The 20166-nt window shown below is 60.3% G+C and overlaps 2 protein-coding genes across 7 annotated transcripts in view; one reads left to right on the forward strand and one right to left on the reverse strand.

Moving 5' to 3' along the window:
* The window catches only part of CRTC1 (CREB regulated transcription coactivator 1), an 84997-nt gene extending 78730 nt beyond the window's left edge, over nucleotides 1–6267 (forward strand). For all 6 annotated transcript variants that reach the window (XM_040241194.1, XM_040241196.1, XM_040241199.1 and 3 more), the window contains one exon: nucleotides 948–6267. In XM_040241194.1, coding sequence (XP_040097128.1) covers nucleotides 948–1159 — 212 coding nt within the window. In that variant the 3' untranslated portion in view covers nucleotides 1160–6267. The remainder of the gene's footprint in view (nucleotides 1–947) is intronic.
* LOC120864272 (cartilage oligomeric matrix protein) lies at nucleotides 3050–14510 on the reverse strand. The gene is made up of 19 exons (XM_040241193.1): nucleotides 14412–14510; nucleotides 14079–14164; nucleotides 13621–13672; nucleotides 13023–13192; nucleotides 12190–12327; nucleotides 11841–11915; nucleotides 11589–11747; nucleotides 11397–11501; nucleotides 11204–11311; nucleotides 10838–10997; nucleotides 10059–10177; nucleotides 9783–9835; nucleotides 9509–9690; nucleotides 9134–9312; nucleotides 8963–9011; nucleotides 8552–8748; nucleotides 7661–7833; nucleotides 6899–7038; nucleotides 3050–6816 (listed from the first exon to the last, which is right to left on the reverse strand). Exons 1-19 carry the CDS (start codon nucleotides 14488–14490, stop codon nucleotides 6770–6772), a joined length of 2271 nt encoding a protein of 756 aa, XP_040097127.1. The 5' UTR covers nucleotides 14491–14510; the 3' UTR covers nucleotides 3050–6769.
* Nucleotides 14511–20166: the final 5656 nt, after the last annotated feature.

Below are 20166 nucleotides of genomic sequence, written 5' to 3' on the forward strand. Positions count from 1 at the left end.
GCACACACGCAGGGCCCGGGCACATGCACACGCACACACGCAGGGCCCGGGCACACATGCACACACGCAGGGCCCGGGCACATGCACACGCACACATGCAGGGCCCGGGCACACATCTCCACCCAGCCATGCTCAGATCTTCCAGTCTTCTCTCCCCACCCTTTGTCATGCCCCTGAAGGTTTTAGGTATTATCAAAGAAGAAGCCGTTTCCTCATAAGCCAGGGCTGACGTGGGGTTGAGGATGAGACCCTTTCTGCAGTCCCGCTGGCACCTCTAGAATGGGAGGGTTCTCTCTCCAGAGCCCGCACAGCGTGGACTAGACTCAGGGCCACCTGCCTGGACCCAGGGTCTGCAGGAGATACTCTGGAGTGCAGAAGCCGTGGCCTTGGAGGTTGTATGAGAAGGATCAGGCCTCTGTGATTGTCCAGTAGCCCAGAAAGACCAGAACTTGCATGTCCGTTTAACAGAGTGGGAAACGGAGGTCCATGATCTCACAAGAGCCCAGGTTTGAACCTGGGTCTCTGCGGAGAAACCTGGGCTTTCCTCCGGCCCACAGCCAAGTGCCTTGATGCACACAGGGCAGACTGCCTGGCAGAGTCGGAGAGGCCCCCTGCTCCCTTCAGGTCAACGCTGGTTTGTGTCACAAACCTCATCCCAGGGCGTCCTGGCCTTGGCACCCCGACATGTGGGCTGGCACCACCCTGTGTACTCTGGGGTGCTGAGCAGCGTCACTGCATCCCCAGCCTCCACTCCGACACCAGTAGCATTCCCTCCAGTAGTGACGACTAAAAATATCCCCAGACACTGCAAATGTCCTTTGCGGCACAGACCACTCAGGTGAGCTTCCTGGTGCAGCCTGAGCACTGACAGGGGCTGTGGAGGTGCAGAGTGGGGGTGCCGGGGGCCAGGGCGAAGCTGAGCCTTTTGTGTGTACCCCCCACCCCAGTGACAGGAGAGTCCCCTCCCAGCCTCTCTAAAGAACTGACCAGCACGCTGGCCGGGGTCGGTGATGTCAGCTTCGACTCTGACAACCAGTTCCCCCTGGACGAACTCAAGATTGACCCCCTGACCCTGGATGGACTGCACATGCTCAATGACCCAGATATGGTCCTGGCCGACCCGGCCACCGAGGACACCTTCCGGATGGACCGTCTGTGAGTGGGTCACGCGGCACATGGCCGCCCAGCCCCCGGCTCTGTCACCCCGCCGGCCAGTGGTCCCGACGGCATCGCCCCGAGCCTGGGGACAGCGGCGCTCCGTCCCTCGCAAACGGCCGAGCTTGTGATTCTGAGCTTGCAATGCCGCCAAGCGCCCCCCGCCCGACCCCCCACATCCCCCCACCCCGGTCGCTCACCTCCCGCGTGAGGCCGCTCGTCGTCGCCCCCGCGGACCCTCCCTGCTCTCTCATCCCCTGTAAGATGCGGAAAGCGTGCTGGGCAGGGCTGCCAGCCTTGGTGGGCACCATGCTCCGCGACGGTGGTGGGCTGAGGTACATCTTGCGACTGTTGTCCAGCTCTCACTGCCTTCCTTTGTCCCTGGTCCCCCTACCTGCCCGCGCCCCCAGCCCTTGGATAGGTAGCGAGCCAGCCCCACCCTGCCAAAGGGAGAAAGTGCCAGAGAGAGGGGGGCGGACGTGAAGCGAAATAAACACTATTTGGACTGCTGTCTTTTATATTTCTGTGCACACGCAGAACGCTAGCATCCATCGCACGGAGGTGGGATGCGGTCGTGTGAACAGCATGGGGAGCCGCTAAGTCTCCTCCAGGGTCCCTGCCTCGCCCGCCCACCCCCCACCCTCCGGCCAGGCCCCTCTGCGGCCACCTGTGCTGTGAAACCCCACCCCAGCCTGTCAGGGACGCACGTGGAGGCAGATATTTGTGGGGGGGGGGTGCAACTTGTTTCCATCTTTCTTTGTACTGTGGTCACTGTTTCTATTATTTAAAGAATGGGGTGGGGAGGGGGTGGCCAGGGCATTTTTTGTTGTGTTTCTTTCGTTTGTTTCTTTCGGTTTGTATTTACATTTTGGTTGTGGATGAGTAACTGACCCCTTCAAGCCAACGCTTGCCTGAGAGCATGTTTTTTGTTTTTTTTTACTCTAGAAATCCAATCTTAAAATACTTGTGAGCTAACTGGAAGCAGCCTGCTGCCTGCTCAGGTCTGAGCTGCGTCTCCTGTCTTTTTAGTTTTGCTCCGTTATCCCAAACCAGAAGGACGTGAGGTTAGGCTGGACTGGGCGGACACTCCGGTGAAAGCCGGCGGCAGCGGCCGGAAGTGCCTCCCCTCCGGTCTCGTAACCGACTTCCGGGAAGGAGCCCCGGCTTGCATTAAGGGTCTCCTGAAGGTGCCAGCCAGTCCTCAGGGCGGGTCCATCCCAGACCCCATGGCTGGCAGCAGCTGCGGCCCCTCTGCTCTGAGGCGCCCCAGAGACGAGCCTGTCCTCAGCAAGCCCGCCCCGAGAACCAGCCGACATTCATCCTCTCCCACCATCTCTTTGGTGACCACTTCCGGCAGGGCTGGCTTTGGAGGCAAATAGCAGCGTGTGTTTCAGAGGCTGGTCTCCAGGTGCTTCTCACAGTGCCTCAGGAGGCCCAGGTGACCGTCTGTCGGGCTCACTGGTGCAGCGGAGGCCAGCCGTCTGCCCTCCAGGCCCCGCGAGCGGGCAGCAGGGCAGGTTTCGCATTCTGCTTTGCCCTGGAACCGGAGCCTCTGTTTGGTTCCCTCCGACACCACATTTTGAGTTCGTTCTTGTTCCTCTGCCTGCCAGCCAGGCTGGCCCCTCCGGCCTGGTGCATTTCCACCTCCATCAGGGTCTCCGGAGCACTGCCTCGTGTCTGTGAGAGCCAGATCCTAGTGACCATCCCTCTCTTGTTCCCCAGCTGGGCTGTTAGCAAATAGCCAAGTGGCCAGGTGGCCACACCCATGGGGAGCCCCCTGTCCTTTTGTCACTTGGCCTCCACCGCTGTTGTCTGGCTGGGGGACACAGTGTCAGTCCATCCAGGTCAGGGGCCCGTCCTCTGGGTGGCGGGGTCTGGGGGCAAAGAATGGGGACTGTTTTGTTTTTTTTTTAAGAAGAACTACATGTACATAGAAGGGTTTGATTACCATTAGACTTGTATGTAGAACTTTTTAAAAAAATGGCCTTAATAAAATTACAAACAACCTTCCTGGATGCAACTTTCAAACAAGGCACTGGGGACCCCATGAGGGAACCCTGTCAGCCCACACTTCCCATCTGCCCAGCACTGGGTTCTTGGTGCAGGTGGGCAGGGAAGGAGGGGGTTCCAGCCCCGTGGCCCGTTTCTCGAATCCCTTGGCCAGGAGCACAGGTGACTTTGTATTAACACGGCAGCCTTGGCCCATGAGGGGCATGGATGCAGAGCTTGCCTGGGGAGGGGACCCAGCCAGAAACCAGCGGCCAAGCATCCTCAAAGGATTCGCTGCCCGCTCCTAGCCCTGGGCAGGCCTTTAGGGGGAGTCTACAATAGGGGATTTGGGGTTTTTCTTATATATCACTTCTCTACTAAGTATTCTTGATTTGCCAAGACTTTTAGAAAGAGGACAGCTTAGGGCAATCAGCCCTTTGACTTGTGATGTGAAAATACTGTGATTCCAGGTGAGCTGCGCCGTGAGGGGTGAGCCGGGGCCCCTGCGTCATGTACACAGACCCACCACCGCGCCCTCACTCGCCGCGGCTGAGCTCCCCTCATCCGTCCCTCGGGAGCACACACCGTGCCTCGGTTTGCCCGCTGTCCTCTGAGCCCCCGGGGTGGGGAGTGTGTCCCCCCATGAGGATGAGACCTGGGATCAGCCTCTTTCTGTGTTGTCCAGAGGAGAGTTTGTATCCCTGCCCCACCCCCGCCCTTCAGCTTCACCCCCTTCAGTGCCCAGGGTGGACTTGGGGGAGGAGAAGGCGGGTCTCTTTGGGGGTCACACCCCGTCACAGGTACCTGTGAGGACGTGTGCCGTTACCAGAGGGGAGACGGCAACACTGCTGGGGTAGACTGCAGCGCCCGCTCCACTTTCCCGGCTCACCTTGCTCCCTCCAGCACTCTCCTGGGCAAGAAGGGTGGGGTAGAGGGCCCTGAGACACTCAGTGGAAAGCTCAGGGGGCAGATCTGTCCTTCAGCAAAATTTGGGGACCCACAGCCAGTAGTACCCAGAAGCTGGCCAGGCTCCCTGCTGGGGACAGGCGCACAGCAGAAGGGACCCTGATAGCATTGGGTCCAGCTCCCACCCCAACTGCGGTCCACACAGCTCTCTGGGACTGGGCCTGCAAGGCCGGAAGGCAGGGGCAGGTGGGTGTGTAATGCCACCTCTGTGCTAACCTCTAGCCTCTCCACTGGCCTTAGGGCCGCCTGCTTGCCTGGCGGGTGTGCACAGGGGCTGGGAGCCCGGCTTTGGGTGCTTGGCTGGCTTTTGTGTACTGTTATCTACTTGGGGATTTTGAGGGTTGAGCCAGGAGAGTTATGACATCCTAGGTGTGTTGGGCCTGATTGCTTCAGGCGGCCGACCTCCGAGGAGGATGGCTGGCCAAGTGGGGCCGTTATGAGGCCCATGTGTTACATGGGGGTGGGCGAGAGTGGCTGTCCATCTGTCTGTCCATCAGATGCTGGTGAGACCCTTGCATGGAGGATGAGAGGTCCCGTGTCGTCTGTCCGTCCTGCCAGCGTAGCTGTCTGCTGTAGGGGCTGCGTGCCGGGTGCGGGCTGGTTGTGGCCTGCTCACGGGAGATGGGGGAAGTTCGAGGCCTGTGGTGGGGCTGGGCAGGGCTCCCACGGCCGGGGCCTGAAGAGTCCCTACGATTACTGCTCTTTGAGGGGCTTCTGTGGACCCAGAGACCTCCTGGGGGCTGAGTTCTCCTGGGATGCTACACTTCTCCCCACGCCTGGGCCGACCCTGAGCTAGTTCATAACCAGACATGCTGCCACCCTCCTGCCCCCACTCAGGATTCTGAGTTTCCCAGAGAAGGCGTCCCCACCCCAGGGTGTGGGCTGGGCGTGGTGAGGCCTGGTGGGGTTGAAAGACCCTCCACCTCCCCTGCCCCCGTGACAAAACGGGAGCATCCCCCCACCCTCCCTGGGTTCTGAGGGAGCTGTGGTCAGAGGCCCCAGGGTACCTTTGGCGTGGGGTTGGGGCACCGAGGTGCCAGGTCAAGGGTACCTGGTGCTCTTGGGCGTGATGCTTCAGGTGAGGGGTCTGTGGCCACCTGAGCCTGCACCCCCGCCACACAACCTGAGGAGCTGGGGGGGGACCTGGGTGCCTCTCTTGCCCTGGGAGGCCTGTCTGGGGTGAGTGGGCAGCCTAGTCTGTTTCTACCCTGTTCCATTCTCAGTGGACCCTGGGCCCACACGCCCGGGGGGGGCTCTCACAGTGTATGACGGGGTCCCTGGGACATTCCTTCGTCAGTTTGGCCTGAGCCAGCTCTTTCTGATTTCCTTCAGCTTTTGGGGGTCCTGGCTGGTGGGGCTCAGGCACCTCTCGTAACCATGGGTGTGCCACAGGCACCTGGCCACAGATAAGAATTCTCCCCTAGCAGAGGCGCGGTGACCTGCAGCCCCAGTGCCTGGGCACTGGGGTATCTCTGAAGGCACCAGGGGGCGAGCAAGACTGTTGTGACCCAGGCCTCAGTTCCATCTTGTCATTAGGAGCTCAGGTCCATGGTATCTGGGTCCTAGGCTCATCCAAGGCAGGGTAGGAGGCAGGGGCTAGATGTCAGGAGCTGATTCCAGGCAGCTCTCCCCACCTTCTGCCCAACTGACCAGCGCCCAGCACCCTGTCCCCAGGAGCCAGACATGTGGGCTGCCCTCCTCTCACAGGGTTGTGGAATCTGGGGGCAGTCAATGCCCAGCCTGTCATTTCTGACCTCCTGCCAACTGGGGACAAGGGGACACAGCTGTGGCACTTGCCACCAGACTTTGGGAGGGAAGGCTTTGGCAGCTGAGGTCCACTGACCCTGCCACGCCCTCCATAGGAAACTGCCCTTCCCCTTCCAGGAGCTGGGCAGTACCACTGATATATGCAAACCCTCCAGTCCCGGCCCTGTCCCACCTGTGTCCCTTTCTCCAGGCTGGCTCTGCCCTCCCCAGCATGTACATTGTGCTGTAGATGTCCCGTGGGCTGCACGCGTGGGTGCCCACAGCGGGCGGGGGCGGGCGCTCAGGGCGCACTCGGCCAGCCCCTGCCCACCCTTTCCGGCGTGGACGCTATCGTCTTTGTACCTTTGCATCCTTTGTAATGAAACGTAATAAAAATTCACTGTTTTCGTCTCTGCCTCCTCCCTTTTTTACCTCCCCTCTTCTCCCGCCTCAAGGGTGAGATGTGGGTTTCGCCGGTGCGCCAGGTGGGAGTTGCCCAGAGACCACACACGCGTGAACACTGACCCCCAGGCCTAAGGCCCTCACACACACTCCGCAGGATCCCAGGCCAGATGCTCCAGGGGTGCGGAGGGGATGAAGCAGCAGGCCTGGGGCCTGCAAATCAAGGCCCGACACTCCTCATCAGGCTGCTAGGGCCCCAGCCAAGTCAGTGGGGAGTCAATGGCAGTCCCCACCGCCACTGCCTAAGTTTGGGCGCTCTAGGCCAGCCTCCCCTCAGAGACTCGACCCTACCATCTCCCCAAAGCAGACCACAGCCAGCCCCTCCGCCACACACACACACTTTATTTTGTCTTCCCTGAGCCCCTCTCATTCCCCCCAGGCCAGCTGCCTCCTGGGGCCTGATGCCGTGGCCTCCCACCTGTCACCCAGTGGCGGGTCCCCAAGCCCATCCCTAGGCCTGCAGCAGCCTCTGGGCCTCGTAGTCCTCGGGGATGGTGTCTGTGGAGAGAGGGTGAGCGGGTGAGGCGGGTGAGGCTGGGGGGTGCAGACTCCCCGCCTGCCCTGAGGAGGGTCCTCTTACCGTTGCAGCGGTAGCGCAGGTTGGCCCAGATGATGTTCTCCTGGGAGAAGCAGAAGACCCCCAGACGACCGCCCCGCATGGTTGTATCCAGGACCACGTTGCTGTCCGCCACCAGCTCTGGGCCCTCATAGAATCGCACTCTGAGGGGCAGGAGGGGACCGTGACTCGGGGTCCTAGGCCAGGCCCTCCCCTCTCAGAGCGTCAGCACCCTGCCCGGTGAACTAGCTTCTCTTCTCTAGGAGAGGGGGCTGTGTGTCTCCCTGCCTGGGCCACACTCAGGACAGAGGGAGCTCCTGATCTGAGCCTCAGTTCCCCTGTGTGACGACGGATGTGCAGGGCGCGCATACAGTAGATGCTGAACATAGCGCCTGGACTTCCTGGCAGCGCAGAGTGGGGACTGGGAAACGGGGAGTGGGTGAGACCCCATCTTCTGCTATGTATGTGCACAGTGCAGAACCCCCAGCCCTGGGTCCAGGCCGCCCAACCCGGCCCCGCCCTTCCTGAGTCCAGCCCCGCCCCTGTCCCGCCTCCCCTCTCTTCCCGCCTCCCCTCTGGGCCCGCCCACTGAGCAGCTCTCTGCCAGACTTGAACGCTCGCCGTGTCCTCGGAGGGGTATCATACCCCAAGGCCAAACAGTTACTTCTGCCTCTATTATTCCCATTTTACAGGTAAGGGGACCAAGGGCCCCCGAAGCAACCCCCTCCCACAAGAGCCAGGAATGAGCAGGGACTCTGGGCCCCTTGGCGGAGGGCGGGTTCCCACCTGATGTAGCCCACTTGGGGCCGGTGCTGCAGGAACCAGCGGTAGGATGTCTTGTCCTTCCAGCCCACGTTCCGGGGGTCCTTCCACAGCAGCCGCACCTGTGACGCTGTGTCCCCCGTGTGCCACAGTGCGTTCCGAAGCTGCTCCCCAGGGCCTGTGGAGGACTTCACGGCCTGCCACATCCAGGAAGAGGAGAGTGGGGTCAGGGGCCATACAGGCCACCAAGGCCCCCAGACGGGCAAGGCGCTTTGAGTCATGGAGGAGTGGTGGGGGGTCCCTGGTGTGCCTGGACAGGAGGCCCCCAAGGAAGCCTTGAGGGCCACATGGAGGTTTACAGGTGGGTTATAGGGGGCAGCAGTGGTCGGTAGGATAAACTAGAGTCTAGAGGACTTAGGGAATTTTAGGGTTTCAGTGAAATACTGGGATCCGGGTGGCGCTAGTGGTAAAGAACCCGCCTGCAATGGAGGAGATGCCAGAGATGGGGGTTCCATCCCTGGGTCTGGAAGATCCCCTGGAGGAGGGCATGGCACCCCACTCCAGTATTCTTGCCTGGAGAATCCTATGGACAGAGGAGCCTGGCAGGCTACAGTCCATGGAGTTGCAAAGAGTCGGACACGACTGAGCACATCTATTCTATTCTAGGGGGTCTGCAGGAGGATTTGGAACCTGAGAGAAAGCTTGGGGCTCTGTGAGGGGGTTTGGATGCCCACAGGAAGACTAGGGGGTCCTGGGGGCATGTTTGAGGACCTGTGGGAGGAACTGGGAGGATTTCAGTAGAAAGCCTTCGAGGTCCGTAGGATAATGCCGGGGACTGTACAGCTTATGGGTCTGCAGAAGGGCAGGGGCCTCAGAGAAGGCGCCGAGACCAAGCGCTCAGGAAGGGCCCAGCACCTTGAGCTGGATACCGGGCTCTGCCACCGCACGGAAGGGGTTCGCCTGCCAGTACGTCTGCTCCATCTGCTTCCACATGACCACATAGAAGCTGGAGCTGTCCTGGTAGCCAAAGATGAAACCAGCGTAGTCGTCATCCGTGACAGTGTTCACGTGGAACGTGCCTTCGAAATCCACGCCATTGAAGGCCGTGTAACCTGGGGAGAAGAAGGCACGCTAGCCCCTGTCCTACCGGGATGCAGATCCGTCCCCGAACCCTGCCCCTTCGGAGTACAGAACGCCCAAGCCCAGAGTCCAGACCACCTAACCTGGCTCCGCCTTTCCCGAGTCCAGGCCCGCCCCTGTCCCGCCTCTCCTCCGGCCCCGCCCCCCGAGCAGCTCCCTGTGTGGCTTGGCGCCGCCGCGTCTCACCCACAGCCAGGCCTGGGTCGCTGTTCATCGTCTGCACGATCTCCATACCCTGGTGAGGTTCAAAGGACGAAGGGCGTCAGGCCAGAAGGACTAGGCTCCGCGCCCCCCAGTTTAGGACCCGCTGCGGTGGTCCTGGGCTCCCCCCACTTCCCGCCTAGTCCCCGCCCCCACCTGGTTGAGCACCACCCAGTTAGGGTCTATCTGCGCGTCTCCCTCGGGGTCCAGCACGACCGTCTGGAAGGCCCGGAAGTCGGTGAGGGTGACCTCAGCGTTCTCCGGACACACATCGATCTTGTCTACCACCTTGTCCGCATCAAAGTCGCCCTGGCACGCGTCGCCCACGCCGTCCCCTGAGAGGAGGTGGGAGGCACCCCCGCAATGACAGAATGAGCTCCAGGCCCCGCCCCAGGCCTGGCCATGCCCATACAAGCTACTGGCCCTGCCCAGGCCACGCCTCCAGCTCGGCTCACAAGTGCCACTGCCCCCACCGTGCCCACCCCAAACCTCACCATGGCCCCGCCCCACGGGACCTGCGTCCGGCCTTACGGTCCATGTCTTCCTGGCCCGGGTTGGGCACTAGACGGCAGTTGTCCTTGCTGTCAGGGACCCCATCGTTGTCGTCATCGTCATCGCAGGCATCACCCTGGCCATCGTGGTCTGAGTCCTGCTGGGCACTGTTGGGCACTGTGGGGCAGTTGTCCCTCGAGTCCTGGTGCCCATCCCCATCCCTAGAGTGGGTGGAGCAGGGACAATGAGACGAAAGCCGGGTCAGGCACTGCCCACGCTGGGTCCCCACCTCAGCCCCAGATGGCCTGCTTACTTGTCTTGGTCGCTGTCACAAGCATCTCCCACGAAGTCGTGGTCCACATCCCTCTGGGGGCCAGAGGAGGGGGAGGATACAGACGTTTATAATCAGGGCAGAAGGATTCAGAAGCCTCTCCCCTACCCCCAGTTCCAGAGCCAAGATCTTCCTGAGCCCAAGCAACATCCCCGCCCCCCAACCCCAGCCAAGTTGTTCAGACTGGGCTGGAATCTTGTTAACCAGCCTGGGACTCACCTGGGGGTCTGCCCCAGCTGGAGTCTGGCCTCCACTCACCTGGTCTGCATTGCTCTTCTGAGGACAGTTGTCACAGGCATCTCCTACACCGTCACCATCAGTGTCCTTCTGATCTGAGTTGGGCACCCTGGGGCAGTTGTCCACCGGATTGCGGATCCCTGTGAGAAGCAGAGGAACAGAACCGGATCCCCAGATGGGGCTGGGGCCAGGCTGACTTCAGCTGAACAGGTGCAGACCTGGGATTAGCCTGGGACAGAGTCCCCACTCCACCTTTGGTCCCCAATAACTAAAGCAATGGCAACCCACTCCAGTGTTCTTGCCTGGAGAATCCCAGGGACAGGGGAGCCTGGTGGGCTGCCGTCTATGGGGTCGCACAGAGTTGGACACGAGTAAAGCGACTTAGCAGCAGCAACTACAAAGTTAAACTAAGTATTTGTGCCCAGTTCTCAGGCTCCTAGAGACTAAATGAATGGAGCGGTGAAGGGACTGGCTCAGTGTGTGCACCACCTTGAGTCTCTGCCCGGCTGTAAAAATGGTACCTCCTCCATGGGGCCCTGTCCCCCAGGCTCACGGCTCTGTCCTCTTTCCCCTGTAGCATCTAACGCAAGGTCCCCCTTTCCCTCCTCCAAAAGGTCTTCCCTCTTTCCCTCGGCCTCCCAGCTTGCATTTCTGCCCGCGGAGCAGGTTCAGCGGTTCCTGGCGCCCTAGGCGAGCTCACCCGCTCCGGCTTCCAGAGGAGGCCGAGCCCCGCCTCCAGCCAAACCCCACCCCTTGGTGCCTGCCCTTTCCTCTCCTCTCCTCCCGTGCCCAGAACTTACGGTCGCCGTCTATGTCGTCGTCGCAGGCGTCGCCTCGGCCGTCCTTATCTGTGTCCTTCTGGTCGTCGTTCTTCTGGGACCGACAGTTGTCGCACGCATCGCCCCACTTGTCGCCATCCGTATTTCGCTGGTCTGGGTTCCGCACGAGCGGGCAGTTGTCCTAGAGGTGAGGGCCGCTTAGGGGATAGGCAGTCCTAGAGAGTCAAAAGTCACTCCCCAGATTGTCCAGCTCCGAGGCCCCGCCTCCTCTGCATGGACCCCCCCCCCAGGCCTTTGGGACCCCTAGATCAGCCTCTGAGGCCACACCCATCACCCGGAGACACCCCCCCCCACCCGGTCTCTCCCAGGCCCCCACTTTTGCCCCACCTTCTCATTGAGGACGCCGTCCCCGTCGGCGTCCGGGTCGCAGGCATCTCCGATGCCGTCCCGGTCCACATCCTCCTGCCCTGAGTTGGGCACCGTCACGCAGTTGTCCTAGGGGTGGGCACAACGGGCATTGGGGGCGTGGCCAGTAGCCCCGCCCACCCCTGCCAGGCCTCGCCCTCCACGCCGCACCCACCTTTCTGCACTGGCGCTCAGAGCAGCGTAACTTCTCGTCTGGAAAGCCGTCCAAGTCTGTGTCGCGGCCGCAGATGAGCCCATTGCCAGCCCAGCCGACGGCGCACTGCGGATGGGGTAGTAAGTGGGTGCTCTGGCGTGGCCCTACACCCGCACCCTCATCCCATTCTACTCCTGGCCTGCTCGCACTCACCACGCATGATCGCGACCCATCACGCTCCAGGACGCAGTCGGCCTTCTCGTGGCACGGGCTGGGCGTGCCGTCAGGGCAGAAGCGCTGTGGCCGCCGACGGCAGCCTGATGCCTGGTCGCCTACGAAGCCGGGCTGGCACGGGCCGCACTGGAAGGAACCCTGAGCCCGGGCCACAGGAGGTCAGCCCGCGCCGCCTGACACTTCCGCCCCACCCTCCATCTCTCAATCCTTTCTTCTCCTCCCAGGCCTTACCACGGTATTGACGCACACAGAGTTGGGGACGCAGTTATGCTGCCCGGTCTCACACTCGTTAATGTCCGTGCAAACCTGGGTGGGAGAGAGCGCACTGGTCAACACTCCCAGGCAGATACCCCCAGATCTCCCACCCGATTCACGAATCCTCTGAATCCTACCTCTTCCCTACATCTTTCCTCCAGTCCTGACCATCCCTGATGGGAAACCCTTAACTTCCTCTTCCCCAGACTCCTGTCCCTATCCGTTGCCCCTGGAGCCAAGCAGGCTGCGAGGCTGAAGTTTACTTAACAAAATGCCCCCGCCTCGAAATGCTCCTCCCGGCTCTCCAACCCCCGACGGCCCTCACCTGCTTGTTGGCCTTGGCGAAGGCCAGCCCCACGCCCTCGTGGGTGGGGCCGCTGAACCCAGGTGGGCAAGCCTCGCAGCGGAAGCCGGGACTGGTATTGATGCAGCGGACGCGAGGGAAGCAAGGATGGGCGGTGCACTGGAGGAGGAAGGGCCCGGGAGGATCAGAGGATGAGGAGCTGGGCCTCCCCGAAAGAGGCGCCTTAGGGCTTATTGGACTTGTAAAGTTCAAGGGCCATCAGCTAGCTATAGGAGGGAGGAGGTGCCATGTGGGGCAGAGGCTATTGTCTGAGAGGTCACACACGGCTTTGCCTTGATGTGGCAAAGGGCAAGACCAGGCGAGGAGAAGGGCCTGCCTGGAGTGGGGCTGTTTCTGGGACCCGGTGGGCTGGATGCTCATGGACGGGGAAAGAAATTTTGAGGGCGGGCGTCCCCAGCGGAGGGGGGAAGTGGTCGTCGGGGTGTGCGTGCCCGTCGGTGAGGAGGTTGCCGGGGCGGGGGGACCCCGGTGGTGGAAGGGTCTCTGGGGTCGGCGACCCCGGGCGGTGGTGAGTGGGGTCGTTGAGGGGGACCACTCCCGGCGGTAGGGGAGTCGTCGGGGTGGACGTCACTGGCTACGGAGGAGGTCGTCAGGGTGGGCGTCCTAGGTGGAGAGGGGCGTAGTAGGGGTGACTGTCCCCCGGCGGTGGGGAGGTCGTCTGGACGTGCGCCCCCGGAGGTGAGGGGGTCCTCTCCCGGAGGACCCCCAGCGGACGAGGAGGTCGTCGGGGCGGGGCGGTGGGGAGTTGTGGGGCAAGCGTTCGGGGTTCGTCGGGGCGGTGGTGGGAGACGCACCTCGTTGACGTCGGCGCAGTGCGAACCGTTGCCGGTGAAACCTTCGGGGCAGGGTCCGCAGCGCGCGCCGTTGGCTGTCTCGGTACAAGCCACTCCGGGGAAGCAGAAGCCGGGCGAACACTGGCTTAGCGGCCGTACGGTCAGTCTGGGGGTTCGCGCGGGTTGCATCCCTGCAGGGAGTGGGGCGCGCGTGGTTAAGGCCACGCCCAGGGGTGGAGCCTATCGAGACCGCTCTCCCATCCAGGCAGCATCCTGGCTGTTCCGCGACCCCGCCCCGTACGGAGCGCTCCACTCTCCAGGTCTCTGCAGTCTCTCGGTCTCTGCGCCCGACTGTCTTTTTTCGCTTCTCCCTCCGAGACTCCACCTCCCAGCGTCTCTCGCAAGGTTTCTGGCTCTTTTGGGGGTCTCCCCTCCCACAGTCTCTCTCTCTCCTTTCTGTTCCTCTCTCTCCATCTCTCATCCAATCTCTCCATCTCTGTCAACCTCTGTCTTCTCTCTTTTGCTCCCGGTCTGTCCTCTGCTCTCTGGATCTGTTTCTGTCTCCCCATCTCTTCTCGCTCCCCGGCCACCCCGTCTCCGTCGCCCCGGCTGCGCTCACCGCACGCGTCACACTCCATCACCGTGTTTTTCAGGAACGTAATCTCCTTGACCTTTGGTGCAAGGGAGATGGGGTGTGGTCAGCGGGGCATCCTTCTCCTCCCCCGCCGGTCTCCCCTCTCCCTCTCTCAGACTCCTTCCCCATGGCACCACCGTCGCGGACCCTCCCCCCAGGGACTCCCTCCCCCTAGATCCCTACTCTCCCAGCCCCTTCTCCTCCTTCCCTGGGATTTCCTTCTCCCCTCAAGGATCCGTACCCTCTCCCGTAGAACGCCGCATCCCTGGGACCCCCGCTCCCTGTTCCTTTCCATAAACTCGGCCCCTCTTCACCTCCATCAGGACCAACTTCTCCGGTCCCTTCCCACTCCCCCACCCTCCCCTGCCTCCGAGACCCACTTCCCCTCTTCCAAATCTCTTGTCTTCTCCCCTGACCCCCAACCCCCCAACCCTGGCCGGCACCTGCTGCCGCAGTAGGTCCCGTACGTCCTGCAGGGCCGCGTTGGTCTCCTGGAGTTCGCGTAGCATCTGCGGGCCCAGGTCCCCACCTGCGCTGACAGGGGGCGCTGGTGGGGCGTCGGGGACCGGCGACCCCCATCACCACTCCTCACCCCGCCGCCGCAGGGATCCCTGACGCCCACCCCATTTCTTGAGCTTCTGCCCTACTGCCTGCTGTCTCCACCCGGCACGCCCCGGTGAACTTTCCCCGAGCCTCGAGGAGCCGCGACCCCAGGCCTCCCGCGAGTCCTGTCCCTCTGGGGGTCAGAGGCACGGCGTGGGGGAGGAGCGGCTTACCCAGCGGCATCTGCCCCTGGCCTGATGCGCCGAGGGCAGCCAGCGTGAGCAGGAGAACGCGGGCGGCGGCGAGAACCATGACGGCGGCGGGGAGCTGGACGGCGGCTCGCTCTCTGCCGCCCACGAGGGCCGAGCGGCCTATTTATCCCGGCGGCGCGGCCGGCCCGGGGGACGGCCCACCGCGGCCCTGCCCAGCGTCCAGCCACAAGGTAAACAGACGGCGCAGGCCTCCACGTTCAAAGCCCCGCCCAGCGCTGCTGAACCCGGATCGGGCGAGGAAACCGAGTCAGCGGGGGCTTGGGCTGAGGTTGGTGGGGCGGTGAATCAGTCAGGACCGCCCTCCAGCCCTCTCATTCACTTGTTTGAGAGACGGCTGCGTGCCAAGCCTCCAGCATAGCTGGAAACGAAGCGAGACCCATAGCGGCTCCCCTCAGTTCACACTTGGGGAAACTGAGTCAAGAGTGGCTTAAGGTTAGGAGTTACCTCCTCCCCCAGCCCCTTTTTGGTCTTTCCTCTCTGCAGTTCTCTGGTTGATGAGTAGGTAGTGGGGACAACCTGGTCATCCAGAGGCTGGAGCCCACTCAGTCACCCAGCCTGTGCACCGGCCTGTGTGTGTGTCCCTCCCCGCAGGAGGGCTAGCAAATTAAAGGACTCCGGCTGGAGGAGGTCTGAAGGGGAGCCCTGTGCTTCTGTTTGTCAAGACTTTGCCCATACCATCGGAGCTCCAGTCCAGCTCTGTGGGAACAGCCTGTAATAAAAATAGAAATTATTGCTAATCAGGAAAATCCTCCCAGCCCAGCTATGCTCTTTAAGCTACAAAACACCTCTGTTTTCTAGTATTAACCCTCTCTACTGCTACCCTCCAGTGTTTGCAGCCTCTATTCTATGAGCAGGGAAACTGAGGTCCAGAGAGGCGAAGCAAATAGCTGAAAGCCACTGTGAGGGGCAGGGATGAAGCCAAGGTAGGGTCATTATCAGATGTGTTCTAGTGGGAGGTTGCAGAGAAGTCACTGAGGGCTTCCTGGAGGAGGTGGCAAGAAATCTAAAGGAAAGGAAGACTCAGATCAGGGGATAAAAAAGGTAAGACAATTCTGGCAGAGAGAAACATGTGAAGCTTGAAGTTGGGGATATTTCAGCCACATTAATTCATTCCACAAACGCATTGACCATCTGCTATGTGCCATGTCCTTTGCAGGAGGCTGGGGACACGAAGTGGACAAGCTAGATTTGGTTCCTCCCTTGTGGGGAGCCCACCATAATCGTCCCAAGGGACAGGGAGCAGTGGGAGCTCCAAGAAGGTGCCTGACCCAGCTTGGGGCATCAGGGGGAGTCTAGGGAGGTTTCTTAGAAGAGGAGGGAACACAGAGCTATGACCAGGAAGGTGAAGAGACCACAGCCAGATAAAGAGATGGCTGAAAGGCATTCTAGCTAGAGGAACAGTATGTGCAAAGGCCCTGAGACAAAAGTGAGTCTGGTCTGCTGGACAGATTGATCTCAGGGTAGAGAAATCTTGGGGCTCAGGAGAACAGGTGCCAGGTGGTACAGGGCTTGGGCTGTCTCCGGAGGGCAATGGGGAGCCACAGAGGGTGAGTGAGGAGTGGTGGGTCTGGAGGGGAGGCTGAATAGGAAGAGCCAATCCCAACCTGGGCGCTTCTAGTGAAGCCTGTGCCCTGATGCCTGTGGCAGGGCCATGAGCTCACCTCCTGTTTCCCTTGGCATCCGGCACACCTGGGGGCCGCTCCCGGCTGCTGCTGGGATTCTTGGGAAAACCATGGCTCCAGGAGGGCCTCTAGGCTTGCGTGTGCCTCATGCAGCTAGGACGAGGGCCCATGGGAGCCAAGCCCCTGCCACAGGCTTGGCATGGGGCTAGAAGCGTGGACACACATGGCCATGTTCATGGCTGGGCCATGAGGAGCTGTAAGGAAGAGCCTTCTAGGCAGAGGGAATGGCGAAGGCGGCAGTCCTGAGGCTGTCCCAGTCTGCAGATCAGACAGCAGAGGCCTGCAGCCGGCTTTCTGGATCCCACTGGCTCTGAAATCCCACTTCCAGGCAGCAGCCCCCTCCTCCCTCGCACACCTTGGCAGCCTCACATTACACACTCACTCACTCTGGGTGAACTTCCGGCCCTTGTACCTGCTGTTCCCCACCATCCCGAATACCGTTCTCCTTCCTCCAAGATCTGGCTCTGATGCCCGCTCCTTCAGGAAGCCCTCCCTGCTCTTCTTGGGCAGGGCTTAGGGGCTGCGTGACATTCCCCTAGGATGCCTGACAGAGTGCTTCTGGCAGAGAAAGGATGAGCTCTCTCAGGGGACTGGAGATGTCTGTGTTTCATTCCGTTCCTCCGTTCCCAGGGACCCTGGGCCTGCAGAGAGCCCTGCCACGATGAGTGGCACATGGATGTTGTTTCTTATAATTCATGTACCATCGTTACTATTAATAACAGTAACCCCTGCTACTGCTGTACTTTATGACAGACTCAGGAGCCACATGGCCCGGGTTCAAATGTCAGCTGGGCAAAGCCTCGCTGTGTGACCTAAGGCAAGTTGCTTGACCACTCTGTGCCTCAGTTGCCTCACCTAGAAAGTGGGAGTGATCACTGCTGAGAGGACTGAATGAGCTCAGTGTCTACCTCCAGTGTTAGCCCATTATACAATACGGAACCTATACACAATGTCAGTTATACCTCAGGTTGTTCTTACTTACATTTTCCTCAGAGAGGGAATGAGACAGCTCAAGGTCACACAGCCAGGATTAGACCTAGAGAAGGCAGGACCCCTGAGGCCTTCACACCACCCCTCTCTGCCCTTGGTCACAGATTGTAGATGAGAAGTGCTAACCCAGGCCCCTCATTAGCTGTGAAGACTGCTGCCTGGGACCTCCTGGCGTGAGCCCTTGGCTGGCACCCCAGCCAGCCCCCCTTCCCACCACGTTAGACCCAGCGGTTCCAGGAGCCTGGCCAGGCTTGGGCAGAGGGGCTGGTGCCTGTGTGATGAGGCTTCAGAGCCCTCCCTGGCAGAGTTCTGCTGGGCCAGGAGACATGTGGGCGCCCCCCGCTTGCCCAGCCGCCTCTCCTGTGAATCCAGAGGGAAAGTATGTCGGGAAGGCAGCCGCCCTGCCCTGGGCGGGCCCAGCCACAGGCTCAGGGTCTGGGGAATTCATTACAGCAGCGAGGGAGGCCACTTAGCTACTGCTGGATCCGCAGCTGAGGAGCCTGACCCAGCCTGCCTTGGATGGCCCGGCTGGACCCGGCTCTCCAGAAGGGCCAAGCAGTGGGGAGTGGGGCGGTGGGGCAGAAGGGGTGCCATTTGGGCACTGGAGGCTGGCAGACCCACCCCGACTTGCTCTGTGAACTCTGGCAAGCCCTGACTCTTTTCCCATCCTCCATTTGCCCTGACTGTGTCGTCATTTATCTCAGGCTCTCCAAAAGGTATGATAAAGAGGAAAATAACAATAAATATAATGGCTACAATTTTATTGGTGCTGCTGCTAAGTTGCTTTACTCATGTCCAACTCTGTGCGACCCCATAGATGGCAGCCCACCAGGCTCCCCCGTCCCTGGGATTCTCCAGGCAAGAACACTGGAGTGGGTTGCCATTCCCTTCTCCAATGCAGGAAGGTGAAAAGTGAAAGTGAAGTCACTCGGTCGTGTCCGACTCTTAGCAACCCCGTGGACTGCAGCCCACCAGGCTCCTCCATCCGTGGATTTTCCAGGCGAGAGTACTGGAGTGGGGTGCCATGAGCAGGTGCCAAATGCTGGAAACCTTGCCACATCACTTTTGTGGGTTTTCCCTTTTTGTCCCCTCTCCTCACAGCCTCAGGGGGCAGGAGCTGACCATCGTGGGAGGCAGCAGGAGCCGGCCAGGAAGCCTCGGTCTCAGGACCCCAAGTTTCACATCCCACCTCTGATGTGCAGCTTCAGACAAGTGCTTAGCATTTCTGTGCCTCTTTTTTTTTTTTTTTTAATGGGGTAGGGGAGGGTACCTTCAAAGTAGATTTACTTTTAATAGTAATGTAGATTTTTACTTCTCCAGTTTAGAAAATGGACTGCAGAGTTGCTTCAGGGGAGAAAGGACTTCACTAGGAACCAACTGGAATTTAATGATGAGGCATTCAATGGCCATTGACTTCTGAGAATGGTTTTACACGACTATTATCTTTAGAATTTTCCAAGGATAACTGTGGCTGGACAAATGACCACCCTACTTCTTTCTCCTTTCCTCTCACATTTAATGAGAGTTTTGTAGGGAACAGCAAAACAAACCAGTGCCTGTGTTGCATGAAACGCGACTGCCTACAGGCTCACTATAGAAGTTTACTTCTCTCCCTCAGTCTGTCTGTGTTTCTCTGTCTAATGAAGTGAAACATGAAAATGCCTAAAGTTGTTTGCAGTTTATCAGCAGCATTAAAAATCCAAGTGAAATGAGGACAACGAGAGCCCCAACCCCTGAGGCTCATCATAAAACCCAAATACATTAATCCATGAAAACTACACCCGGCACTTTTTTTTTTTTGACAGGTAAGAAGTGGATTTATTCGGAGAGAAACACACTCCACTGAGTATGGGCCATCGCCGAGGGTGAATGCCCACTTGGCACTTCTCAATATTGGTGGTTGCTCTCGGCCCCCTCTACAGGTGGGCAGACTGAGGCTCAGCATGGCAGTCTCAGTATGCTTCCTCGATTTGGGGACTGCTCAGAGAGGGAAGGCACACAGCCTTGCTGCAGGGAGAGGGGCCCCTGTGGGTGGGTGGGCAGCAGAGAGCACAGGAAACAGAGCCCTGCCCCCAATTTCTCCTCGTCTGCTTCCAGCTGCCGCCCCAGCTCATCAACAGGAGGCCCTTGTTCAAGCCAGTGACGGCAGGAGGCCGAGGGAGGGGTGTATTTACCGACTGGCAACCTGGCAGGCAGAGGCCCAGAGGTGCACGGGCCAGTGTGGGAGGGAGGCTACCAGGCAGGGAGAAGCCCCAGCCCCAAAGGGGGAGCACTGCCTGCAATGGGTGCCCCAAAATGCTTCGCAGACAATGGAGGATGAGATTCAATAACATCATCGACTGCACAAGCAGATGGGACGACGGTGGGCTCAGCTTCTCAGCCCGGCGGTAGGCAACCTTGGAAGTGGACAGGTGCACACCAGCTGTGGCAGGATGGGCTGGGAAACAGAGCCCCAGAGTCAGGGAGACCGCTGTTCCAGGGAGTGCTAGCATTGAGGCCTGAACACATGAGCGGGTTCCAGGTGGTAAGGAGCATCCAGAGCTGAGAGCAGAGCAAGGATGAGGGCCTCCAGGGTTGGGGCGGGGGATGTGTCTGACACATAGGAGATTCAGTGAGGAGGCAGGTGTGGCTGGAGCAGAGGGTCAAGGGGATGATGGAGGGGAGAAGGCTGGACCACAAGTGATGTGGTGATGGGAGCCTTGTGTAGACACAGAGCCCTGAGCCATGTTTGGGCTCCATGGACCTCTCCAACCCCATCTCTTTCTGCCTTCCAGGCCCTGACTTGGGCAGTGACTGCTCCTGAGTGCAGTTTCCCCTTTAAGATCATGCACTCCTCCTTGCCCCACCTGGGTTAGTAGCTACTCTGGCCTCCAAAGGGCCTCAAGTGTCCATCACAGCACTTACCATGCTACAGGGACACGGATGAATGGCATGGCCATGTGACTGCATCCTCCACTGAGCCTCCACTGGTCCCACGGTGTCTCCCACGTTATGAACGTATTAGAACAAATCAGTGATGGACGGATGGTGGATGGATGGATGAA

Source organism: Oryx dammah, unplaced genomic scaffold (assembly GCF_014754425.2).
Source record: "Oryx dammah isolate SB20612 unplaced genomic scaffold, SCBI_Odam_1.1 HiC_scaffold_5, whole genome shotgun sequence".
NCBI classification, from domain to species: Eukaryota; Metazoa; Chordata; class Mammalia; order Artiodactyla; family Bovidae; genus Oryx; species Oryx dammah.

Excerpts from the sequence above, each read along its gene's own strand:
- LOC120864272 (XM_040241193.1), bottom strand. The coding sequence starts at position 14,490 with ATGGTTCTCGCCGCCGCCCGCGTTCTCCTGCTCACGCTGGCTGCCCTC. Across the intron at positions 9,012-9,133 it reads ACTGGGTGGTGCTCAACCAG|GGTATGGAGATCGTGCAGAC; the intron begins GTGGGGGCGGGG and ends GAACCTCACCAG. Across the intron at positions 8,749-8,962 it reads CGACCCAGGCCTGGCTGTGG|GTTACACGGCCTTCAATGGC; the intron begins GTGAGACGCGGC and ends TCTTCTCCCCAG.